The sequence below is a fragment of the Jaculus jaculus genome, chromosome 18 (genome assembly GCF_020740685.1).
Source record: "Jaculus jaculus isolate mJacJac1 chromosome 18, mJacJac1.mat.Y.cur, whole genome shotgun sequence".
Lineage (NCBI taxonomy): Eukaryota > Metazoa > Chordata > Mammalia > Rodentia > Dipodidae > Jaculus > Jaculus jaculus.
Genome location: NC_059119.1, coordinates 34,183,658 through 34,210,871, shown reverse-complemented (window position 1 = coordinate 34,210,871; position 27,214 = coordinate 34,183,658). Strand labels below are relative to the sequence as shown.

The 27,214-nt window shown below is 42.5% G+C and overlaps 1 protein-coding gene across 6 annotated transcripts in view; it reads left to right on the top strand.

Moving 5' to 3' along the window:
- The first annotated feature begins 6,916 nt into the window (after nt 1-6,916).
- The window catches only part of Erc1 (ELKS/RAB6-interacting/CAST family member 1), a 346,919-nt gene continuing 326,621 nt past the window's right edge, over nt 6,917-27,214 (top strand). For 3 of the 6 annotated variants that reach the window (XM_045137240.1, XM_045137238.1, XM_045137236.1), the window contains exons 1-2: nt 6,917-6,938; nt 16,162-16,984. In XM_045137240.1, the coding sequence (XP_044993175.1) occupies nt 16,316-16,984 (669 nt within the window). In that variant the 5' untranslated portion in view covers nt 6,917-6,938; nt 16,162-16,315. The remainder of the gene's footprint in view (nt 6,939-16,161; nt 16,985-27,214) is intronic. The other 3 variants (XM_045137242.1, XM_045137241.1, XM_045137239.1) reach the window with 1 other exon arrangement.

The window sequence follows — 27,214 nt, the reverse complement described above, 5'->3', positions numbered from 1 at the left end:
AAAACCAAAATATAAAATAAAATGTGAAATGTGAAAGTAATACTCGAGAGGAGAGATGGCTCAGAGGCTAAAGGGGCTTGCTTGCAAACTCTGACAGCCTGAGTTTGATTTTCCAGTATCCATGTAAAAACAGATACACAAAGTAACACATGCAGCAGGAGTTTCTTCTTGGTAGTAGGAGTCTCTGGCATAACCATTTCCTTTCTCTGTTTGGAAATAAATAAATAAAAATATTAAAAAAAAAACATGAATGTAATAACCTGTCAGTGTTTGGGCTGAGGGTAGCTCACCTGGTAGAGTGCTTGCCGAGCATGTATGAAATCCTACACTTGATTCCCAGCAGCACATAAAACTGGGTGTGGTGGCACATTCCCTGAAATCCCAGCACTAGGGAGGTGGAGGCAGTAGCATCAGAAGTTCAGTGTCATCTTCAAGCTTCATGGTAGCCTTGGATACTTGAGACATTCTTTCTTAAAAAAAAAAAATCTTGGGGCTGGAGAGATGGCTCAGTGGTTAAGGTGCTTGCCTGCAAAGCCTAGTGACCCAGGCTCAATTCTCCAGTACCCAGGTAAAGCCAAATGCTCAAGGTGGCTCATGCATCTGGAATTTGCTTACAGTGGCTTGAGGCCCTGGCATACCCATTCTCTTTGTCTCTCTTCTATTAATCTGTGCTTGTAAGAAAATTAAAAAAAAAACAAACTCACTGTCACTGCCAAAGGAAATGAAAACAAGAAAAACTAGTATATAAGCATGGGAAGAATTTGCTTTATTAGAACATCCAGAAATAGCTTGTTGCTCTTATATGTATATGACATGATCATGTATATCATTTTGAGCACAATTGATTTTATTATGTGGATTCTTCTTTAACTCTCTTCTAATTGAATTTTCTTGTTTTGTTTTTTGAGGTAGGGTCTCTAGTCCAGGTTGACCTGGAATTCACCATGTAGTCTCAGGCTGGCCTCGAAATCATGGCAATCTCTTATACCTCTGCCTACTGAGTGCTGGGATTAAAGGCATGTACTGCCATGCCTGGCTTCTTTTCTGATTTATGGTATATTATAGATGTCTGTGCATATCCAATACAGATGAGCATTGTTTTATTTTTTATTAATTAATTTTGCATTCAGCAAATATAGTCAGTTTGGTACCTTACCTGGTCCCTCCTTGTTGAGGCATATGGGTCATGCATTGTGGAGTTAGCCCATAGTTATGGGTAGGATAAATGTCTTTGTATATCATGACCCAACATGTGGCTCTGACGTTCTTTCTGCCCCCTCTTCTGCAAAATTTCCCTTAGCCATGTTGGGTTCATTTTTGGTCTGCTTCAGTGCTGAGGTGTTGGGGGCCTCTGGGGCTCTGGCTCTCTGATTTGGTAGGAGTTGATTTTTCTCTGTGTTGGTCTTCTTCCCCCTTGTGCTGGTATCTGGTTCATCAGGAAAACAGCACCCTTGCTTGCTTCGCCAATTTTTCTTAGTTCCAGCCGGGGCCCGTTTGAGGTGTGATGGGGTGGCTCTCTCTTTAGGAGCTACATCTATCTTTCCCCAGTATTTGCAGTGCAGCTAGGCAGTCGCCATCTTGGCCGGAAGTCCTTTTTTTTTTTTTTTTTTTGAGGTAGGGTCTCACTGTAGCTCAGGCTGACCTGGAATTCATTATATAGTCTCAGGGTGGCCTCCTACCTCTGCCTCCCGAGTGCTGGGATTAAAGGCGTATGAGCATTGTATTTTTTATAGTTTGGAGATAACATAATTTAACCAGTCCTTTTTTTAAAAAAATACTTATGAGAGAAAGAGACAGATAGAAAGAGAGAATGGGCGCGCCAGGGCCTCCAGCTACTGCATAAAAACTCTAGACACATATGCCCCCTTGTGCATCTGGCTTATGTGGGTCTTGGAGAATCAAACCTGGATCCTTTGGTTTTGCAGGCAAGTGCCTTAACCACTAAGCCATTTCCCAGGTCTCCTAACAAATCTTTTTTTGAATGAGTTCTTCTTCTTCTCTCTCTCTTTTTTTTTTTTGAGTTAGGGTCTCTCTCTATCACAGGGTGACCTGGAGTTCACTCTGTATAGCAGTGGGGCAAGGATTCTGGAAATTTTTTTCTTTTCTTTTCTTTTTTGTTTTTTTGAGGTGGGGGGTGGTCTTACTCTAGCCCAGGCTGACCTCAAACAGTGATCCATCCTCCTACTTCAGCCTTCCAAGTACTGGGATTAAAGGTGTGCACCACCATGACTGGCTCAAAATTTTGCATTTTTAAAAAAATTTTTTAAAAAATTTATTTATTTGAGAGCGACAGACACAGAGAGAAAGACAGATAGAGGGAGAGAGAGAGAATGAGCGCGCCAGGGCTTCCAGCCTCTGCAAACGAACTCCAGACACGTGCGCCCCCTTGTGCATCTGGCTAACGTGGGACCTGGGGAACCGAGCCTCGAACCGGGGTTCTTAGGCTTCACAGGCAAGCGCTTAACCGCTAAGCCATCTCTCCAGCCCAAAATTTTGCATTTTTTATGAACTTAATGGCTGGTGGCCAGGTTTGGATTCAGTTTTGTTCTATTTTAATAACTCATTCAGATTATGTTTGAATATGAAAGTGTTTGGAGTATTGACAACCAACCTAAATAGCAGAGAGTTGACCCCCTCAGCTATTCTTCTTGCATCTTCCATGCAAAATGTCATGTATTTCATGATTCTGTTTATGTGAAATGTTCAAAATAGGCAAATACAAGGTAGGAAATAGGGTTGGGGATTTAGCTCAGTGGATGAGCGCTTGTTTAGCCAGTGCAAGGCCCTGAGTTTGGTCCTCAACATTGGAAAAAAAATCGCTGCATGGTGGCACAAGCCTTTGATCTCAGCACATTGGAAGACAGAGGTAGGAGGATCACTGTGAGTTCAGGACCACCCTGAGACTATATAGGCAGGTCAGCCTGGGCTAGAGTGAGACCCTACTTAGCAAACAACAACAACAATCACTGAAGGGTGGAAATAGAGTTGGTTTCCGTGGTCTGAGGATTGGAGGAGGTAAGTGACTGCTTATGGTTTGTGGGGTGTCTTTGCAAGTGGTGAAGATACTTTCTAGTTAGTCAATGGGAATGGGGTTGCACATTTATGACTATAGTTGGCCTGTATCTGTGGGATCTGCATTTGTGGGCTGAGCTTACTAGTATGGTGGCGCAAGCCTTTAATCCCAGCAGAAGCAAAGGTAGGAGGATCACTATGAATTGGAGGCCAGCCTGGGACTACAGAGTGAGTTCTATCGAAACCAGCTTGGCTACAATGAGACCCTACCTCAAAAAAAAAAAAAAACCCAAAAATCTTTTTAAATTTTCCTATATTCATCTAAATAATATCATCACAGCAGTTTACATAGGGCTTATGGGGATTAGGTATTATTAATGAGTTCAGAAAGGAATTGAAAGTATAGTGTTAGATGGGCATATTTTTGTGGGGGCAAGGGGCTTGAGGTAGGGCTGTACTCAAGGCCAGGTTTATTTGACTTTATTTGTCTATAGCTCAGGCTGGCCTCAAACTTACTAACTCACTGTAGTCCTTTGCCTCAGGCTTCTAAGTGCTGAGATTAAAGATGCTGGGATTATGGGCTAGAGAGATGCCTTAGTGGTTAAGCACTTGCCTGTGAAGCCTAAGGACCCCAGTTCGAGGCTCGACTCCCCAGGACCCACGTTAGCCAGATGCACAAGGGGGCGCATGCGTCTGGAGTTCGTTTGTAGTGCCTGGAGGCCCTGGTGCGCCCATTCTCTCTCCCTCTCTCTATCTGTCTCTTTCTCTGTTGCTCTCAAATAAATAAATAAAAATAACAACAAAAAAAAATAAAGATGCTGAGATTAAAGACTGGCTAGATAAGTCATTTTATACAAGAAGGTTGAGCTTTGTTGGTTTTTCTAGTTTGGTTTTGGCATTTCTATAGCGGTTCCTGGAACCAGATCCTCATGGATATTGAGTGTATGCTAAAAGCCATTGATTTTTATGTACACTTAACTTTTTTTTATTTAAGTTAATTGCAAGGGGGGAGGGGAGAAAGAGAGGAATGGAAAGAGAAAGAAGGAGCTTGCCAGGAACTGCTGCAGCACTGTGAATCTGGCTGTATATGGGTACTGGGGAATTAAATTCGTGTTGTTAGGATCTGAAAAGAAACTATAAAAATAAGATTGACAGTATGCAGTGATTTATTAGTTAATGTAGGAGTGAACAAAAGGGAGTCAAAGAGCTAGGGAGATGGCTCTGTGGTTAAAGGTGCTTGCTCCCCAAGTGCAGGAACCAGAGTGTTTGAGTCCTCAGCACCCACATAAAGCTGGAAGCAAAGTGGCACAAGCATGTAAAATTCTAACACACCAAAGGCAGTGGTAGCCATTACCAGGAGAATCTCATAACTATCAGAGCAGCTAGTCTGGCTTTTTTAGTGGCAAACAACAAGACAGACCCTGTATCCAGCAAGATGGTGACACCCTCAGGTTGTCCTCTGACCACCGCATGCCATGTGTGCATAGTGGCACAGTTCCACACACACAAATAATGAAAAAAAAAAAAAAAGGCTCAGTGGTTAAAGGCACTTGCTTGCAAAGCCTGATGGCCTGGGTTCAGTTTCTTAGTACTTGTGTAAAGCCAGATACACGTGTATCTATTTGCAGTGGCAAGAGGCCCTGTTGTGTCCAGTACACTCTCTCAATCTCTCTGTTTGCAAATAAATAATAAAAAATAAATAAAAAAGGAGCCGGGCTAAAGGTTCACGCTTTTAATCCTAGCACTTGAGAGGCAGAGGTAGGAGGCTATCCTGAGTGAATTCCAGGTCATCCTGGGCTAGAATGAGACCCTACCTCAAAAACCAACCAACCAAACAAAAAAAAAATAAGAAAGGAGTCAGAATGAATCCTAAGCCAGTGAACATAGAAGGAGGGGTGTGTTTTAGGTAGTTTTTTTTTTTTTTCTTTGTTTTGTTTTCTTTAAAACATTGGCAGGAGCTGGGTGTGGTGCATGCCTTTAATTCTAGCACTTGGGAGGCAGAGGTAGGAGGAACGCCAATCCCTGAGACTTTGTAGTGAATTCTAGGTCAGCCTGTGCTAGAGTGAGACCCTACCTTGAAAAACCAGCCAACCAAACCAAACAAAAGTTGGTGGGGGTGGCCACATACATGTCTTTAATCCTTGTCTTGTGGGAGCAGGGACAGGAGAATATCTAGGACTCATGAATGGCAAGCTCTGTAAATGAGGCCAGTGAGTGATGAAGGAGGACTCTTGATGGTCTCCTTCACTCCTGACACAGGCGAGTACACAGGATACCACGGAAGCACTTACAAGTGCATATTGCCCTCCACCCTACAAAAGAAAAGAGGTTTAGTTGGCAGCAGTGGCTTAAGCCTTAATATTAGCACTTGGGAGGCTGAGGTAAGAGAATCCCGGTGAGTTTGAGGCCATCCTGGTCTACAGAGTGAGTTCCATGTCAGCCTGGGCTAAAGTGAGTCCCTGCCTCAAAACAAGTGGTAGATTTAGTATGTTAGTCCTCAGTGGAGAAGTAAATTCATGCATGTCAGCGTTTAAACTCCTGTGTTTATCTTTGGAGGGTTAACAGGGAGCCGAGAGACTGTGTTTTTCTTTGTTGCTTTTTTTTTTGGAGATAACTTGCTGTGTTTTGAGTAATAAGCTTTTGTTTCTGATTTGGAAGACTTATTCAGTCAGTGTCCATGAAATAGTCATTGGGCAGTGTAGGCTGTAACTAGGGTAGATCAAAGTCACAGACCACAGTTCATGACATTGCTCATCTTTAGTAAAATGTGATGTGAGAATAACCTGTAAAACCCATTTTCTATTTGGTTCTTATTCACTATTTTGTAAATTAATTGATTTGGTTTTTGGAGGTAGGGTCTTGCTCTAGCCTAGACTGACCTGGAGAATTCACTATGTTGTCTGAGGGTAGCCTTGAACTCAGGGCTGTCCTCCTACCTCTGCCTCTGGAGTGCTGGGATTAAAGGCATGTGCCACCATGCCTGGCCTCGTTTATTTATTTTTTTCATAAAGTCTCATATTTCTACCTAAAGATACTCAAATCTAGTTTTCCCCTGTCCATTGCTTCTAATTACAACCTTGTGACTGTGTAATAAAGGCCAGTCTAAACTGTTTTTTAAAAAACTTAAACCTTAAAAAAAAAGATTAAAACAGTCAGGCTAGCATAAAGGTACGCAATACATACACTTTCTTATATCAAAGAAACTAGTATTCCAGTGCAGTGTAGCTATACAGAATATATACAGTACACTTATGTTCACAAAGCAAACCCTAGGAACAGATTTGAAAAACATGATGTCCACATTGATTACACTAACTCGATGGGACATTAAAACAGCACTTAGTTTATAAAAGTCACAAAACTACATATGCATGTATGTGCAGTTATCAATAGCTATAGTTTCTATAAAATATTAATATCCATATGCTGGTATATAAAATGTGAAGTTCTAACATTCTAAACATTTTTGGAAACCAGAATAGAATCCAAAACCATTTCTGTTGTTGTTGAAAGTCAAACATGCTAAGTAACTTGGCTATGGCCACTGTCACCAAGTAAAGCTATCCTTGAATGAGATGATGACCCCTGGTACAAGGCTGGTGTACTAGGGCTGGCACAATTGAAGAGTTGTTTAAGGGGGGCAGAAGACGTAAAAACACCCATCTGTGTAATTTGATTCACATTTTCTCCCCATTGTTACTCTCTCTGGAAGGTTTCACAAATGCCAGTTCCCAAAAAGCATCATAATGCTATAGCCAGCAGGGTCAGACCTTCCCTGACTTCCCTGCTGCCAGGCTACGGGCAAATGTTACAGCGTGCACACTGAGGCAGCAGTCACCACCTGGACGACTGGTGCAGTCTCCTGTGTCGCCATGGAGCCAGGCTGTGTGCTAGCCCTGTGCGGCCCCGAGCCTCCATAGCAGCAGGTATGGAACTACAGAAACAAAGTTAGTGTTGAATCAAAACACTTTTTTCCCCCTTTAAATCCATCTGTCTTAGCCAGCCATCCTTTTCCTATTGCAGATTCTCTAGACTAATATCAGAATCTGACTTTCTCATTATGCTACTCTGCAAGATGGTACTTCTGAATCCTGGAAAAACTTCAGTTTACTCTTAAAAAATGGGAATGCAAGATTTTTTTAAAAAAATATTTTATTTATTTTATTTGAGAGTGAGAAAGAGGGAGGGAGAAAGAGAAAGAGGCAGATAGAGAGAATGGGTGTGCCACCTGTGCATCTGGCTTATGTGGGTCCTGGGGAATAGAACCTGAGTCCTTTAGCTTTGCTAAACCATCTCTCCAGCTCTCTCTCTCTCTTTTTTTTTGGTTTTTCAAGGTAGGGTCTCACTTTAGCCCAGGTTGACTTGGAATTCATTGTATAGTCTCAGGCTGGTCTTGAACTCACAGTAACCTTCCTTTTTTTTGGGGGGGGGGTTGGTTTTTTGAGGTAGGGTCTCACTGGCCCAGGCTGACCTGGAATTCACTTTGTAGTCACAGGTTGGCCTTGAACTCCTGGTGATCCTCCTACCTTTGCCTCCTGAGTGCTGGGATTAAAGGTGTGTGCCACCATGCCCAGCCCCTCACAGTAACCTTCCTAACTCTGCCTCCTGAGTGGTGGGATTAAAGGCGTATGCCACCACACCAGGCTTGGAATACAGGATTTTTTTTGTTTTGTTTTTTTGAGGTAGGGTTTTGGTCTAGTCCAGGCTGACCTGGATTTCACTATGTAGTCTTAAGGTGGCCTTGAACTCAAGGCAATCCTCCTACCTCTGCTTCCCAAGTGCTGGGATAAAAGGCATGCACCACCACACCCAGCTTGGAATACAGGAATTTTAAAGTTAAAAGAAATCTGTTTAGAAGTACCTTTCACAAATATTATATATATTTACATATTAAAATAGGCTACTTAAGACTTTTACAAAATGGCTTTTGAAAAAATCATAGCAGTTCAAAGAAGCCATATCCTCTGCAAGTAGAACAGAAGGTGCTACAAGTGTTCTCTACAAGAAGAAGGCCATCTGTCTGACACAACAGGAGAATTAAGTATGTTATCAGGAACCTAGGTCAAAACCAGACTTGATAGGGATTGTGGTTTCTTTAAAAAATAGAAAATAGAAACAGCAAAAGCCATAATTGTGTGCAAGATAATGAACATAGTTTGTAATCTCACTTCTTCCAAATACCTAGTGTCCCTCACTTTAGGGTGCTGAAAGAAGAAAAGCAGTACAATTTCCAACAGTTTCATGGACTGTTCTCAGCATGCAAGACCTTACTTACATAGTATCTGTCAGCTTCAAAGTTAAATTGATAACTGACAAAAAGAAATCTAGAGAAGAGACACTCACAACCCTAATTGCAGAAAAGGCTCTCTCTGGAAAGCAGGTATTTTTAAGAACTACATGAAAAAATCCCCAACTTGAGAAGACAGCCTCCTCCAACAGCAAGGGCATAGGGTGCACTGAGAGACAACAGACCTGTCCCAATGCCTCTGTTCTCATTTGTATTTGGCCTTTCACATCTTAATAAGTTAGGTAGGTATTCCCTCAGTTGTGAATAACTGAGAATTCTGTCTGAAGTTTCAACTGTGGATTGAAATCCCAACACTTCAGGCAGCCTAGGCACAAGGATTGAATCAGGGCAGCCTTACAGTCAGAGCTCTATAGTAAGACCTTGTCTCAACAAAGAAAAGAAAAAGTGCTTGGGAAAAATGTCTGTATGGAACATGTACAGAGTTTTCAAGCCTTTGCCATTACTTCCTAAACAGCAAAGAGTAAACACTGTTAGTAGGTTTGAGAAGTATTCTAGAGATGACTCAAATAAAATATATAGAAGGATGTGTATGTATAGGTTATATATATGTATGCTGGCATTTTATATAAAGTGCTTTGGACAGATGTAGATTTCTGGCATCTGTTATTCCTAAACTTAACCCCTGTGGATACTAAGGTCTGATTATATTTTATTTTACTGAAAACAAATAAAACAAAATAGCTTGATTGTAATCTGCCAAACTGATTTCACAATATGTGGTTGTGTTACAACCCAAAGATTGCAAACTGATTAAGGGATTCTGTGGCCAGAGGCAGGGCATTGGGTTAGAAAGTTTGTTATAATCAGGCCGGGCGTGGTGGTGCACACCTTTAATACCAGCACTCGGGAGGCAGAGGTAGGAGGATTGCCGTGAGTTTGAGGCCACCCTGAGACTACAGAGTGAATTCCAGGTCATCCTGGACTAGAGTGAAACTCTAAAAAGGCGTTGCCAAGACATTAAGATTGCTTACTATTGCAGTCAGGTTTTGCATTGCTTGTAGAAATCACCCAACCAAGAGCAGCTTTTGGGCAAAAAGATTTATTTTGGCTTACAGACTCAAGAGGAAGCTCCATAATGGCAGGGAAAATGATGGCATGAGCAGAGGGTGGATATCACCTCCTGGAAAACATCAGGTGGACAGCAGCAACAGTGTGCCAGACACTTGTGTGAGGAAACTAACTATAACACCTATAAGCCCACCCCCAACAATACACTCTGTCCAGGAGGTATTAATTCCCAAATCTCCATCAGCTGGGAACCTAGCATTCATAGCATGTAAGTTTATGGGGGACACCTCAATCAAACCACCACATTCTGCCCCTGGCCACATCAGTCAAGTTGGTACCAAGAAGTACGATCATTGCTGCTAGAAACCTGACTGCATGGCTGTTGGCCTTTTGGAACTGATTTTCCTGGAGGAATGTGAAAAGATTTGAAATGTTGCCTTGAGACATCTTGCAGTGCTCTAACTACAGCTTGATGGACTATTCTTGTCAGTTGAAAGACTTGAATGCAGTAAGAACTATGGACTGTGAGATTTGGCTTAGGAGGGTGAGAAAGAGCTTTGCCTGGACTGGACTGGACTGGGCTAGAAGCAGTTTGTGTGACAGGCTTGCTGTTATGCCCATTTCCTGAGAACTTGTGCAGGGTTGCATTGCATAAAAATGGACTGCTGTGAGCAGAAAAAAATTGAAATCTTTGGGCCGAAACTTCTGCCCATTCAACCTGACTATAACACTTAGGATGCGAGACTGTATATCAGAGTTTTAGAGACATCAAAGGAAAAGCAGTCATTAAATGAAGTTCTCTGAGGACAGAAGGTGGAGTGAAATGGGAACTAAAGGACCTGTGGTAGGAGTGACTTTGTTCTTCTCAGTGGAGGAAAGTTGGTAAGGATGGCTGTTGATGTAAATAAATGTGTGATAAGATGTAATGAGAGGAAGCGGATGTTCCTGTTTGATTGCATAGTTCTCTGAACTACGGGAGGTGAGCTACTTTGGACTGGTTGGGCTGCTTTCAGAAAGACCAGGTGGCAGATGCTGGGGGAGATGGGGGGGCGGGGGATAATAGTGTTTGCTATGCAAGCCTGAGGACCTGAGTGCAATCTCCAGGACACGCATGAAATGCAGGGCATGGATACGTATGCCTGCAGTCCTTGTGCTGAATGGAGCTTGTGGAGACAGAAGGGTCACGGAGGCTCTCCCATCAGCCTAATAAGAAAAAAAGAACTCCAGATTCAATAAGAGCCTGTCTCAGGGAAGTTAGGTAGAAGAGTGATAGAGGATGCTGGCTCTTCTATAGCCCCTGAATGTGTGTGCACTGGACACATGCGCCTGCACACATGCATACACTGTCTATGTGTACAGACCACACACTACACACGCACACACCAAAAGATAGAAAGAAAAGAAGGCAGGCAGACAGACAGACGCACAGACTGACTGACAAGTGGCTTAAAGGATTGCAATATATATTTGCACAGCCCTGGAGTCTCTTAATTCTGGGACCCAGATTTTGGGGTCTGGATGTGAGTGAGCATGGCTGGTTTTTCCTGGTGGCCTCTTCCAGCTTGTAAATGGTCATTTTTGTCTGTGTCTTCACATGGTCCTTTTTCTGTTTCTGTGTTTTAGTCTCCTCTTAAGAGAACACTAATCAGGCTGGAGAGAGGGCTCAACAGTGAAAGGTGCTTTCTTGGAAAGCCTAATGGCCTAGGTTTGATCTCCCAGCGCCCACGTAAAGCCAGATGCACAACGTTGTGCATATATCTGGAGTTCGTTTGCATGTCAGGATGCCCTGGTGTGCCCATACTCACTCTCTGTCAAATAAATAAATAAAAAGAACACCAGTCATACTAAGTAGGGCCCTTCCAGGTGATTCCATTTAATCTAAGTTAGCTCTTCAAAGACTTGTCTACAAATAAAGTCTCATTCTGAAGTATGGGAGGTAAGACTTCAACTTCTGTGGTTTGGAAGTAGGAGCTATAATTCAGCTCATTACATGAGGCCATTTATTGAAAGGGTTGAAAAGCAGAATGCAAAGTGTTGAAATAGTCACCCTGACAAATACTGGCTAGGAAGCTAAGGGACTTGTAGCATGCGGGGGGGGGGGGGGGATGAATGATGGACTCGGCTGAGTTGAAAACCAAATAGGTATAGAATCTGTATTTCTTTTTTAAAAATGTATACATATATTTATTTATTTGAGAGAGGGAAGACAGAAAGAGAGAAACTGAGTGTGTCAGAGCCTCCTGTCATTGTAAATGAACTCCAGACACACGTGCCACTTTGTGTGTCAGGCTTCACATGGGTGCTGGAACATGAAACCCAGAGGGGCAGGCTTTGAAAGCAAGTGCCTTTAACCGCTGAGCCATTTCCCCAGCCTGAGAATTTATAAAGTATTTCTTTTGGATTAATCAAGGGCAAGGGATTTTGGAATTTGTGAAATTATTTTTTTTTCAGACTTTTATAGTACAATTTATGTTTAAAGAAACTTTAAAAATCCACTGCCTTCTGAAGCTCATAAAAGTAACAAGGGGGTTTCAGACAGCTAGTGATTTTTTTTCTTTCCTTGTTGTGTAAGTAAATTATACTTTGTTTGTTTTCTGAGGGCAAGTTAAGCATGGTTTTATTTTAGAAAAGACAGTTGGGAGAGGTCCCAAGACAGTCACTCAGTAAATTGTAGTTACATTTGCAAACGTTATTTAGATTGGAGAGTGAGTAAAGAATGTAATTTTTTCTTTTTTCGCTGTAGGGTCTCAGTGTAGCCCAAGCTGGCATGGAATTTATTATGTAGTCTTAGAGTGTCCTTGAACTCATGGTGATTCTCCTACCTCTGCCTCCCGAGTGCTGGGATTATAAGCATGTGCCACAATACCTGGCAGGAGAAATACACATTTTTCCCCCAAGGTAGGGTCTCACTGACCTGGCTGACCTGGAATTTACTATGTAGTCTTAGGGTGGCCTTGAACTCAGAGCAATCCTCCTACCTGCTGCATGCCTGGTTCTTAAGTCAGCATTTCTTTATGAGAATCTGGTGGTCACATGTGACTTAGTTTCCCAGAATTTCTCGTCATAATACCACTATACTGCCTTTCTCTCTTCCCCCCGAGTGCTGGGATTAAAGCTGTGAGCCACCATGTTCATTCGTATTTTTTTAATGAGGTGTATGATAGTTAACTTGGTATTAAATGTATAAACAATGTGAAGCCTAAGGACCCAGGTTCAGTTCCCCAGTACTCACCTAAGCCAGATGGACAAGGTGGCACATGCATCTGGAGTTCCTTTGCAGTGGCTACAGGCCCTGGTGTGCCCATTCTATCTGCCTGTTTCTCTGTCTCCTTCCCTCCCTCTCTGCCAAATAAGTTAAAAAAAATATTTTTAAAAAGTAAATGCGTAAGCAATAAGTAACCTTCTAGCAGATCAGATTTTACTGATAAATGAGTTGAAAACAATCAGAACCTTCTTGGAATTTTGCATTACAAATAAAATGTGATGGGCCTGTACTCTTTCTTGCTTGGGGAATGTCCTTTTTCATGTAATTCAAGTAGTTTTGGCTCTATTTTTTATTTTCTATTTTTTGCTTTTTGGATACAGGGTCTCACTATGTGGTGATTCAAGATTTTTGAGTCAAGGGGGGGATAAAATTTCATAAAGATGCAGGAGATTCCAGATCCATGGAACTCAGCATTTAGATTCTTATTTGAGTTAGCAAAGAATTCAAAAACATGGACTCTAAGAAGGGTAAATTGTGAATTATGAAGTTTATTTTAGGGAGAGTTAGCAATCCAGAGGGAGGACTAGAGGAAACCCAAGCCAAAAGGGGATCTCACCCTTCGTAGCCATGCTGGGAATGGTGATGGGAGATGAGAATCCCCCTCACATGAGGAAAAGTCTGGGTGCATACACACGTGGAAAGCAAAGTATGAGAGCCCAAGTCACAAGATCCCCTTCACATAAGAGCTGAGAGCAGTCATATATGTAGCAAAGCAAGAAAGCGCCCAGGGACAAAATGCATGTAGAAAGTAGGCAGGACGATGCCCAGGCAGGTCAGAAACCCAGCCTGGCAGGAGTGGGAAGAGTTTTCCAATGGGGCCCAGAAGCACTTAAACACATGGCTAGGCAAGAAAGCCGCCAGGACAAGGCACACATAAAAAGCAGATCAAAAAATGCCCCAGCAGAAAAAATATCCTCCTTTCCCATCAGGGAAGGGGGAGTGCTTATCAAAGCAAGGACCAGGAAAGTCAGAAGCTGGGAGAATGTGAGGGAGGGCCAAGAGAGTTACATATACATGGAAGGCCTATTTATGGATTAAACATCCAATAAGGATGAGCCTTGTCATCAGGCCCAAGTGTGCAAGAGAGAGAACTTGATTGGTGGATGGACTCATGAAGCTAACTCAGAATGCGTCATCTCACGCGGGAGTGCTAAGCTTGAAGAAGCAGGAGGCTGCTGCTGGGGAGGGTTGCTTGTAGCCATCTTGGATGAGGGCAGGCAAGGTGGCGTCTGTGTTCTCCCTGGGCCTCTGTCCCTGGCTGATGGCCTGTAAAAAACTATCTTGGGTTGGAGTGATGGCTTAGTGATTAAGGCGCTTGCCAGCAAAGTCAAAGGATCCAGGTTCAATTCCCCCAGTACCCATGTAAAGCCAGATGCACAAGATAGCGCATACATCTGGAGTTCATTTGCGTGGCTAGAGGCCCTAAAACACCCATTCTCTATCTGCCTCTCTCTCTCTCAAATAAATAAATAAAAATATTTTGTGGCTGGGTGTGATGATGCATGTCTTTAGTCCCAGCACTCAGGAGGCAGAGGTAGAAGGGTCACAGTGGGTTTAAGGCCACCCTAGGACTACACAGTGAATTCCAGGTCAGCCTGGGCTAGAGCGAGACCCTACCTTAAAAAACAAACAAACAACAAAATCCAAAAAGAATCAGTGACCCCCCCCCCCCCAAAGCCACCTTGCTCCTGTTCCTCCTTCGGTTGCACTAGCTACTGGCCTAGATCTTACAGTGGAGACCAGGCTGGCCTTGAACGTGTGGTGATCCTGTTTGTTTTTTCCTCATCTGGCTAGTTTGGCTATTTTTGTCACTCTAGTTTATCATTTGATTTCAGAGTCAAAAATTTTTAAATATGTGAAAAATGCATTGAGATTGTACTAAGTAATTAGGAAAGGACACCTTACAGTGTTTGCTTTCTCATTTGTGAGCGTGGATTCTTTTCTTTTGAAAATTTTTTGCTTATTTTTATTTATTTATTTGAGAGCAACAGACAGAAAAAGAGGCAGATAGAGAGAGAGAATGGGCGCGCCAGGGCCTCCAGCCACTGCAAATGAACTCCAGACGTGTGCACCCCCTTGTGTATCTGGCTAACGTGGGACTTTGGGAATCAAGCCTTGAACTGGGATCCTTAGGCTTCACAGGCAAGCGCCTAACTGCTAAGCCATCTCTCCAGCCCGATTCTTTTCTTTTGTTCTGGTGTTCTTTCACTTTTTCCGGTAAATTTTTAAAAAAAAATATTTTATTTGTTTACTTTATTTATTATACATTTATCATATATATGTATATTTTATTTGCAAGCGCAGAGAGTGAGTGAAAGACAGTGAAAGAGAGTGAGCGAACACAACACATACACACACACACACACACACACACACATGCACAGAATAGGCATGCCAGGGCCTTTAGCCATTGCAAATGAACTCCAGATACATGTGCCACTATGTGTATCTGGCCTATGTGAATACTGGAGAATTGTACCTGGGTCCTTAGGCTTCGCAGGCAAGCACCTTAGCTCTTAAGCCATTTTCCCGGTACTTAGTATAATACTATTATTATTTTTTAGTGCTTGGACGTTTTTGTTAGTTTAGTCATTGTATTTTTTCAGTTTTGTTGTTGTGAAGGAGATTTAATTTTTTTTTGATAGTGTCTTATGGGTTGGAGGGATGGCTTAGTGGTTAAGGCGTATGCCTGCGAAGCCCAAGGACCCAGATTCAATTCTCCAGTACCCACATAAGCCAGATGCAAATGGTGGTGCATGTGTCTGGTGTTCGTTTGCAGTGGCTAGAGGCCCTGGTGTGTCCATTCTCTCTCACTCTCTCTGTCTCAAATAAATAAATAAAATAAATAGATAACATCTCATGTGTCCCAGATTGGCCTCCAACTTGCTGTGTAGTTGAGGAGGACCATGATCATCTTATCCCCATGTTTCCATTTCCCAAGTGCTAGGCGTGAAGGCATGTGCTACCACACCTTGTTGACGTAGTGCTGGGGATCAGGCTAGGGTTTCATGCATGCTAGGCTGGCACACTACCAAGTGAACTATGTTTCCCAGCCTAGATTAGCTTTACTCTTTTCTCCCTCTCTCTCTCTCTCCTTTTTTTTTTTTTTTTTTTTTTTTGAGGTAGGGTCTCACTCTAGCTCAGGCTGACCTGGAATTCACTATGTAGTCTCAGGGTGGCCTTGAATTCTTAGCAATTCTCCTACCTCTGCCTCTGGAGTACTGGGATTAAAGGTGTGTGCCACCATGCCCAGCTAGATCTGAACTTTTTTAAATATTAGAAGCTAGATTTTGTAATTGTTATCCCCAATATGCTTGAAAATGTTGGTACTTTTGTATATCAATCTTGTGTCTAATCAGTATGTTGAATTGTGTTATTAGTTCTGATAATTTGTCAGTTGATAATTTCTAGTTTTCAATTAGAAAATCATATATTGAATGTAATCACACTTAAAATCCATGAGTAGGTGGATGATGGAAGGAAGATTTTCCTCAAGTAAGGGTAATAGAAAGTTTCTGAGATGGGAAATACTCATTGGAGGATTTAATATGTGATCTTTTCATTGCAGATATGGCGTAAGACATTGCTTCAAGATTGGACAGCTGCTGACCTGTTATTTCTGATAACCTGTACCTGACTTTAGTAGCCATAGAGAAACCTCACCAAGTTGCATTTTTGTTTCTGCTTCATACTTTCCTGGCACCCAAGTTCACCTAGCAACCATGTATGGAAGTGCTCGATCTGTAGGGAAGGTGGAACCAAGCAACCAGAGTCCTGGGCGTTCTCCTCGGCTTCCACGTTCCCCTCGCTTAGGTCATCGTCGAACCAATAGCACAGGCGGGAGTTCTGGAAGCAGTGTTGGAGGTGGCAGTGGGAAAACCCTGTCAATGGAGAATATACAGTCCTTAAATGCTGCCTATGCTACTTCTGGCCCTATGTACCTAAGTGACCATGAAAATGTGGGTTCAGAAACACCTAAAAGCACCATGACGCTTGGCCGTTCTGGGGGACGGCTGCCTTATGGTGTTAGGACGACTGCTATGGGTAGTAGCCCCAATATAGCTAGCAGTGGGGTTGCTAGTGACACCATCGCATTTGGAGAGCACCACCTCCCTCCTGTTAGCATGGCCTCCACTGTACCTCACTCTCTCCGTCAGGCAAGAGATAATACCATCATGGATCTGCAGACACAGCTGAAGGAAGTATTACGAGAAAACGATCTCTTGAGGAAGGATGTGGAAGTAAAGGAGAGCAAATTGAGTTCTTCAATGAATAGCATCAAGACTTTCTGGAGCCCAGAGCTGAAGAAAGAGCGGGCTCTGAGAAAAGATGAAGCCTCCAAAATCACCATTTGGAAGGAGCAGTATAGAGTTGTACAAGAGGAAAACCAGGTTAGTTTCATTTGCACATTTTTCTGTTTTTGTATATAAATGAGGCAAGTCATTGTTTTCCTTTCTGTGTTAGATTTGTCCCATGTTTATTTTTTTGATCTATCCCTTTTATTTTACTGTTCTCTTTCTGGTACTGTAGTACCCTCCATGCCTGATTTGTTCTTCGTTTTTGCTTGTTCCTCCCCACCCCAGGCTGCTCTGTCTTCCTGGGTTTTCTTTCAGACTCTGTCTGGAAAAAAAACAACAAAAACAAACCTGGTATTTGGGAGAAGGCTAAATGGTAAAACACTTGCCATACAAGGGTGAGGACAGGAGTTTAGACCCCAGCCTAAGTGATATCCCCAGAAGATCTGTTTTGGCTCCTTTTTTTTTGTTTTTTGTTTTTTCGAGGTAGGGTCTCACTCTAGCCCAGGCTGACCTGGAATTCATTATGGAGTCTCAGGGTGGCCTTGAACTCATGGTGATCCTCCTACCTCTGCCTCTCGAGTGCTGGGATTAAAGGCGTGCGCCACCAAACCTGGCTTGTTTTAGCTTCTTGAAGATCTCTAGTTTTATAGCATTTTTTTCTTTTCTCTTTTTTCTTTCTTTTTTTTTTTTTTTGAGGCAAGCCCAATAGGCTGGCCCTTTTTTTTTAATGCAAGAGAGTGAGAACGAGAGCAATGAAAAGTGAGTGAGAGAGAGAGAGAGTGTGTGTGTGTTGGTGCTCCAGTGCCTCTAGCTGCTGTGATTGAACTCCGGATGTTTGTGCGACCTTGTGTGTCTGGCTTATGAGGGGTCTGAAGAGTCGAACATGGGTCTTTAGGCTTTGCAGGCAAGTAACTTTAACTGCTAAGCCATCTCTGCACCCTTTTTCTCTCTTTTATTGATACCTTTCATACATATATACATATTCCATACATGGTCATGCCCCCCTGCCCCCCTCCGCATGCCCCCTGCATGGAATCCCTTCTTTCTAACTATCTCTTTTCTAATTTTGGTTTTTCGAGGTAGGGTCTCACTTTAGCTCAGGCTGACCTGGAATTCACTATGTAGTCTCAGGGTGGCCTCGAATGCACAGTGATCCTCCTACCTCTGCCTCCCAAGTGCTAGGATTAAAGGCGTGCGCCACCACACCCTGCTTCTCTTTTCTATTTTGTTGTCATCATTTTTCTTCCTTATGATGCTGATCTTGTGTAGGTAATGCCATATATTACATTTTGTATGTTAAAGGTACAAGCCTACTTTTCCAGAATATAAATCTTCGTTTTGGTCATTTGGAGAATACCTGGGTCCTTTGGCTTTGCAGACAAATGCCTTAACTGCTAAGCCATCCCTCTAGTCCACCATGTACCTTAAAAAATTATTTATTTATTTATTTATTTGAGAGACAGAGACAGACAGACAGACAGACTAGGCATGCCAGGACCTCCAGCCACTGCAAACGAACTTCAGATGCATGCATCACCTTGTGCATCTGGCTTATGTGGGTAATGGGATATCAAACCTGGGTTCTTTGGCTTTGCAGGCAAGCACCTTAACCACTAAGCCCTCTCTCCAGCTCCTCCATATACTTTATTTTTTGTTTTTTTGAGGTAGGGTCTCACTCTATCCCAGGCTGACCTGGAATTCACTAAGTAATCTCAGGGTGGCCTTGAACTCACAGCGATCCTCCCAGCACTGCCTCCCGAGTGCTGGGATTAAAAGGCGTGTGCCACCATGCCCGGCCATATACTTATTTTTAAACACAGAAAGCTTTTTTAAATATTATGAATAAAACTGGCTTTTAGCATATATTTTCTTGAGAAGAATAAAAGTATTACTGTGAGCTTGGTGAATTGCCTTGAGTAAGCTATATTTTTTATTTCATTCTGACCAGTTATTGTGTTTCATTCAGAGTTATATACTGTGAATCTAGCTGGATTTTTTTTTTTTTTTTTTTTTTTTTTGAGGTAGGATTTCACCATAGCCCAGGCTGACCTGGAATTCCCTTGAACTCATAGTGTTCCTCCTACTCTGCCTCCTGAGTGCTGGTATTAAAGGCTTGTGCCACCACGCCTGGCTTTATTTTTTTTCAATTATTTTATTTCTATGTATTTACTGAGAGAGAGGATGAGAGGGAGAGAGAAGGGGCATGCCAGGACCTGTAGCCACTGCACATGAACTCTGGAAGCGTGCTCTGCCATGTGCCTCTTGTGCATGTGCATCTTGTGCATGGGTTCTGGGAGATTGAACCTGGGTCCTTAGGCTTCGTAGGCACATGCCTTAACTACTAAGCCATCTCTCTAGTCCTAGTTGGATCTTATTTTAAATTGTCTTTTTAAAGCATTTTCATTGAAACTTTGTGTAAACAGTGTTCTGTCTAATATTGTAGGCTGGCAAGTGAACAAGTGAAGTAAGTACCTTTAAGGTTTTGTTTTTTTTTTCCTTCCCTCTATTCCTCTTCCTTTGCCTGCCTTTATTGCTTACTTCCTCCCTCCCTTGCACTTTTTTTTTTTCTTATTGAAAGTCTTGTCCCCCCCCCCCTTTTTTTTCTTTTCTTTTTTGGTTTTTCAAGGTAGGGCCTCACTCTGGCACAGGCTGAACTGGAATTCACTATGTAGTCTCAGGGTGTCCTTGAACTCACAGTGGTCCTCCTACCTCTGCCTCTTGAGTGCTGGGATTAAAGGTGTGCACCATATCTCTAGCCCAGGCTGACCTGGGATTCACTCTATAGTCTCAGGGTTGCCTCGAACTGTTGGTGATCCTCCTACCTCTGCCTCCCGAGTGCTGGATGTGCCACCATGCCTGGCCTCTTTTTTCTTTTTTAAAAATTGTGGTTCACCTTTTAAAATTTCTTTTTTATCAGAGAGAGAGAGAGAAAGAGAAAGAGAGGGGGAGAGAGAGGGGGAGAGAACTGGTGTGCCGGGGCCTCCAGGTACTGCAATCAAACTCCAGACTCATGTGCCATCTTGTGCACGTGTGCGGTCTTGCATGCTTGCATCACTTTGTCTGGCTTATGTGGGACCTGGAGAGTCAAACGTGTCCATGGGCTTTGCAGGCAAGTGCCTCAACTGCTAAGACATCTCTCCAGTCCCCTTTTTTTCTTTTGTGGAGATGGAAATTGAACCCAGGGTCTTGTGCAAGCAAGTCTGGGCATATACAAGAGCTATATCCCAACTTATGCAATTTATATTTTAATTAATTAATTTGCAAGCAGAGGGAGACTGGGTAGGGTGGGGAAGAATATGGGCATGCCAGGGCATCTAGCCACTGCAAAAACCAAAAACAAACCTCCAGATGCATGTGCCACTTTGTGCATCTGGCTTTACGTGGGCACTGAGGAATCGAACCCAGGTCATTAGGCTTTGCCGGCAAGCTCCTTAACCACTGAGACATCTCTCTAGCCCTTGATTCTTTTTTTATTTTTTAAAAATATTTTTGTTTATTTGAAAGAGAGAGAGAGAGATCGAGAGAGGAAGATACACAGAGAGAAAATGGGTATGGCAGGGCCTTCAGCCACTGCAAATGAACTTCAGATGCATGTGCCACCTTGTGCATCTGGTTTATGTGGGTCCTGGGAAATTGAACCTGGATCCTTTGGTTTTGCAAGCAAACTGCTATCTGTCCAGCCCAATTTTTATTTAGATGTCAAGAGAATATCAGTTTCAGAAATATACAAGGATAAACTTGCCATGTGGTTTTTTTTTAAAACTTTGTTCTTATGATTTAGAGATGGTTGATAATTAACATGCATGTAATTTTTGATTGTATTTGATTTGCCACTTGGCAAAATCCATGAATATTTGTATTAGTTAAGCTTCCCCCCCCCCCCCCGAGATTGCTTAATTGTTGCACTTTCATTTGAAATCTGATCTTAAACTTAGTGATCTAGCTGGATTTGGTGGCTTATACTTGTTACCCCAGCATTGAGGAAGTTGAGTCTGGAGGATTGCTGTGAGCTTTGAGGCCAGAGGCCAGTCTGTCTAATCCTGTAATGGGGTGTTCGGGATTCAGGAAAGTCCCTGAACTTTAAATTCTAGGTTTTTGCCTAATTTTAATCAAAGAATTGAATAAAATAAGGCTGAGAAGGATAATTACTGATTGTCATATTTACTGAGGGAAGTACAGAGCCAAGGAAATGTGCCCAGGTAGCTGCTAGAGATCCCACATGTAGGGCCTAGGAAAACTGTATAGAAAAAGGACAGAAAAGAAAGTTCAAAGGGCTCCTGCCATGTAGGGAGCAGGAGAGGGTAAAGAGCCCATGTGGAGAGCAGGGGCCTCTCCCTTCTGCTCGGCCCAGTTGGGTTGAACCTAGGAGGAACTCACCAGTAGCTGGAAGTTCAGGCACAGTCGGGCAACACAGAGTCTGTCTTCTCATTGCAAAGGTGTTTATAACCTTCTGGTGGTGGGCCTTACCTTCCGGCTCAGGTGAACTAGAGGGATAGCTGGTTGGTTAGGGCTAGGGGCCATCTCAGGAAGAGGTTAGCCCTGACATTACGTTCTGGGGACTGAACTTGACCAACCACAACGTTTAAATCCCAGGAGGAGTTCAGGTTGTTTGTGGATAAACAGGTCTAGGTACGAGAGAACAATTCTAGCAAGTACAGACTTTACTGCCTTTTTAATTTAGGGGTCATCCTACCTGTCTAAAAGAGCTACCTGACTCCTACTCAATCCTACTCGCCATGTTAAAGACACTGAACAGTGTATCCAAATACAATAAAATAAAATGTACAATGGAATTTTGGGTAATTAATCATTTGAGGAGCAAAATTTGTGCATGTATGGTGTATTGAAATTTAAACCGCCCATGTATCCGACCTTGCCATGCGTGTAATTATATAAATGGGCATGGGGAATTTGCTTCTTATGAGGTTAAATTTGTTCACCCAGAGTGTAGTGGGATATTATGAAAAATGATTCAGTGAATCAAATGGAAAAGTTGCAAAAGTATCTGACGTGATTTATTTGTGAGGAAATAAAGACATTATTTTTTAACAATTTCATATATGTGTATAATGCATTACTTTCCCACTTCCATTTAACCCCCTCTTCCCAACCAGCCCCACTTCTACTTTGATGTGTGTGTCCCACTGAGTTTAATTAGGATTTCTTACCTTGATCGTAGGTGGAGAGGTTATTTATTGGAGTATGGACAGTTTATCAGTAGCTGCACCACTGAAGAAAATGCCTTCTTGTCCTCTAACACCATTAGCTTAGCTCCTCAGGGATGATGGGGCTTTGTTAGCCCTCCCCCCCCCCCCCCCCCCGGTGTTTTCTGGTTTTTCGAGGTAGGCTCTCTCTAGCCTAGGCTGACCTGGAATTCACTCTATATTCTCCCCTCTCCCCTGTCCCCTCCTCTTTTGGTTTTTCAAGGTAGAGTTTCAAAGTAGTCCAGACTGACTTGGAATTCCCTCTGTAGTCTCAGGGTAGCCTTGAACTCACAGCAATTCCTACTTCTGCCTCTTGAGTGCGCATACTGGGATTAAAGGCATGCACCACCATGCCTGGAGATTTTTTTTCTTTTAAATTTTCTCGCTATAACCCAGGCTGCCCTGGAATTCACTGTGTAGCCTCATGCTGTCCTTAAACTCACAGCCATCCTCTTACCTCAGCCTCCTGAATGCTGGGATTAAAAGTATGAGCCATCACTCCTGGCTAGACCATTTTTGATTGGGTCATTTATTATTATTTTTTATTATTCAGTTTTTTGAGTTCTTTAAATGTCTTGAATGTAATCCTCTGTTAGACGTATAATTGGCAGAGATTTTTCTCCCATTTTGTAGTTTGCTTCTTTGCTCTGTTTACAGTCCTTTGCTATACAAAAGTTTGTGTGGCATGTGTGTGTGTGTGAGTGTGTGTGTATACATACATACACACACACACACACACACACACACACATATGACAACTTCCATGATTGTAAACAATATCCCACGATAATTCCCTCCCTCCCCCCACTTTCCCCTTTGAAACTCCACTGTCCATCAACCCCCCACCCCCATCAGTCTCTCTCTCTTATTTTGATGTCATGATCTTTTCCTCCTATTATGGTCCTGTGTAGGTAGTATCAGGCACTGTGAGGTCATGGATATCCAGGTCATTTTATGTCTGGAGGAGCATGCACCACTCTGTGCATCTGGGTTCATGTGGACACTAGGGAATTGAACCTGGGTCCTTTGGTTTTACTGCCTGATCTCTCCAGTCCTGCACAGAAGTCTTTTTTTTTCTTTTTAGGTAGGGTCCCACTCTGGCCCAGGCTGACGTGGAATTCACTATGTAGTCTCAGGGTGGCCTCAAACTCACAGCGATCCTCCTACCTCTGTCTTCAGAGTGCTGGGATTAAAGGTGTGCACCACCACACCCAGCTTTTGTACAAGTTTTTTTTTTTTTTTTTTTAAATTTCATGAGGTCCTAATGATTGATTACTTCTTTGCCTATATGTTGAAGTGCTTGCTCTACTTTTTCCTGCAGTAGTTTTAAAGTTTCAGGTCTTGGTCTATTTTGGAGTACATGGACAAAGATAAGGATCTGTTTTCATTCTTGTATAAATAATACAATTTTCCCAGCACCATTTGTTCAAAGAGGCTATTTTATTTTAAAAAAATATTTTAATTTTACTTATTCAAGAGACATAAAGGGGGTGGGGAGAGGAAGAGAATGGGTGTGCCAGGGCCTCCAGCTGTGGCAAACTCCAGACACATGTGCCAACAGTCTACATGGGTCTTGGAGAACCAAACCTTGGTCCATTGACTTTGCAGGGAATCATCTTAAGTGCTAAGCCATCTGTCCAGCCCCAGAGAGGCTGTTTTTTGTCCAGTGAATATTTTTGGCATTTTAAAAAATATTTTATTGCCAGGTGTAGTGGCACTTGCCTTTAATCCCAGCATTCAGGGTTAGAGGCAGGAGGATTGCTCTGAGTTCATGGCCACCTGAGACTAATTCCAGGTCAGCCTGGGCTAAAGCGAGACCCTACCTCGAAAAACAAAACAAAACAAACATTTAACAGCTTCCTTAAGTATAGACAATAAATGATAATTTCCACTCCACTCCTGTTCTTCCTCTCTCAAATATACCCTCCATTGCATCCATTAGTCTCTCTTCTACTTTAATGTCATTTTTCCCTCCTATTATGAAGGTCTTGTATAGGCCTTGTCAGGCACTGTGAGGTCATGAATATCAAGGCCATTTTGTGCTTGGAAGACAGCACTGAAAGCAGTCCCCCGTTTTGGCTCTCATATTCTTCCCGCCACCTCTGTTGCAATATAGATCTTGAACCTTGGAGGGGATATTCCACTGTCACTTCTTCTCAGCACTGTGGTGATTTAAAAATTTTTTTAATTTAATTTAATTTTTTATCTTTTCACAATTTTATTAACATTTTCCATGATTATAAAAAGTATCCCATGGTAATACCCTTCACCCCCCCCTGCACTTTTCCCTTTGAAATTCCATTCTCCATCATATTACCTCCCCATCTCAGTCATTCTACTTACATATATAGAATACCAAGCTATTAAGTACCCTTCTCCCTTCCTTTCTCTTCCCTTTATACCTCCTTTTTAACTTACTGGCCTCTGCTACTAAGTATTTTCCTTCTCACTCAGAAGCCCAATCATCTGTAGCTAGGATCCACATATGAGGGAGAACATGTGGCGCTTGGTTTTCTGGGCCTGGGTTACCTCACTTAGTACAATCCTTTCCAGATCCATCCATTTTTCTGCAAATTTCATAACTTCATTTTTCTTTACCGCTGAGTAGAACTCCATTGTATAATTGTGCCATATCTTCATTATCCACTCATCAGTTGAGGGGACATCTAGGCTGGTTCCATTTCTCAGCTATTATAAATTGAGCAGCAATAAACATAGTTGAGCACGTACTTCTAAGGAAATGAGATGAGTCCTTTGGATATATACCTAGGAATGCTATAGCTGGGTCATGTGGTATGTGGTGAATTTTAAAAGAAGTATTTTATTTACTTGCAAGCAGAGAGAGAGAGAGAGAGAGAGAGAGAGACAGACAGACAATAGATAGAATGGGTCTCTTGCCACTGCAAATGAACTCCAGAAAGTCATGGATACATATGCCACTTGGTGCATCTGGCTTTACATGGGTACTGGAGAATCGAACCTAGGCCTTCAGGCTTTGCAAGCAAGTGCCTTTAACTGCTGAGCAATCTCTCTAGCTCATATAGTGACCTTTGAGTTACCCCAGTGTTCACTGCCATTTGAAAAGAGAAGCTTCTCTAACCAAAATTGAGAGTGGCATTAATATATGGGTATAAGCATAAAAAAACTACTTAGAGAGCAGTTTGATGGGCATAATATATACATTTAGCTGGATAATAGCAGTCATTACTCCCTTAGGGCTTATGACCTTCCCAGTCTTAGTACCACAAATTTCCTCCCATTGTATGGGCCTTCAGTTCATTCAGAGCAGTTGGTTTTCCCTATAACAATGTCACCATTGCACCAGTTGGCACATTTGGCTTGACTGTCGAGCTTTAAGGCTGGTTAATACTGCTGGTTAACACCATGGTGACTTCTCCCAAAAGGCTCATGCAACTCTCTTCAGCTTTCTGACAGCTAGTCAACAAGAGGCATGTTTCTACCTTGATTTCTCATGACCTGCAGCCCAAATATGTGCAGTCTTCAGCAATAGGGTTTTACCATCTAACTGTGGGAAATCAAGAGCCCTAGCAATGGCCTGTAATGTTTTGGGGGCATCAGGGACTTCCCTGGCCAACAACTCACTAGAAGGTTTCCTACTTCTGGCACTGAAGTTTTTCTAATAACAGCCCATGACTTTTGAGCACATCATCATCCATGCTCATATGATACTTCTGCCCATTCTCATTCTCTCTCTCTTTTGTTGTTTTGAAGTGGGGTCTCACTGTAGCCAAGGCTGACCTGGAATTCAGTATGTAGTCTCAGGGAGGCCTTCGAACTCTTAGTGATCCTCCTACCTCTGCTTCCTGAGTGCTTGATTAATTAAAGGTGTATGCCACCACGCCTGGCTCTCTTTCTCTCTTTTTTAACCATGTGTTTTTGGCTAGCAAAGAACTAAGTTTACATATGGCTTATTCACAACATATTTTTTCTCAATTTTTATTAACCTTTTCCATGATTATAAAAAATATCCCATGGTAATACCCTCCCCCCCCCCACTTTCCCCTTTGAAATTCCATTCTCCATCATACACAACATTTTTTAAAATTTTAATTTAATTAATTAATTTATTTGACAGAGAGAGAATGGGCGCACCAGAACTTCCAGCCACTGTAGATGAACTCCAGATGCATGCACTCCCTTGGGTCCTTTTGCTTTGCAGGCAAATGCTTTAACTGCTAAGCCATCCCTCCAGCCCTTCACAACATCTTAAATTTTGGTTATCCTTCCTTCCACCCTTCCTTTACTCTATTCCTTCCTCTGATCCTACTTAGACCATCCTACTCTTAGTAATCTGTCCCTCTACTTACATATCTCTAATACCCTCTCCTTAAGCTCTCTTCTTTACTTCCTCCCTCATAGCCCCTTTCTGGCTTCCTGGCCTCTACTACTTACCTTTATGTCAGCTAAAATCTAAATCTACAAATCTAAACATTTGTAGCTAGGATCCACGTATAAGAGAGAATATGTAGTGAGTGATTGGCTTTCTGGACCTGGGTTATCACTCTTAGTCTTTTTTTTTTTTTAATATTTTTTTGTTCATTATTTATTTATTTATTTGAGAGCGACAGACACAGAGAGAAAGACAGAGGAAGAGGGAGAGAATGGGAGCACCAGGGCTTCCAGCCCCTGCAAACGAACTCCAGACACGTGTGCCCCCTTGTGCATCTGGCTAACGTGGGACCTGGGGAACCGAGCCTTGAACCGGGGTCCTTAGGCTTCACAGGCAAGCGCTTAATCGCTAAGCCATCTCTCCAGCCCTCTTAGTCTATCTTTTCCAGATCCATTCATTTCCTACAAATTTTATAATTTAATTTTTCTTTACTGCTGAATAGAACTCCATCAGTTGAAGGGTATTTGGTCTGCTTCCATCTCCTAGCTCTTGTGCATAGAGCAGCATAAACATGAATGATCATGTATCTCTAAGGTAGTAAGTAGAGTCTTAGGGTACATGCCAAGGAGTGTTATGATCTGCACCACCGTGCCCAGCCTTCAATGGTCTGTTTCTGCCCCCAAAGAGTATTTTAGGTGCTTTATAAAGAATGGTTGAAGGTAGCCGGGCGTGGTGGCTCATGCCTTTAATCCTAGCACTCGGGAGGCA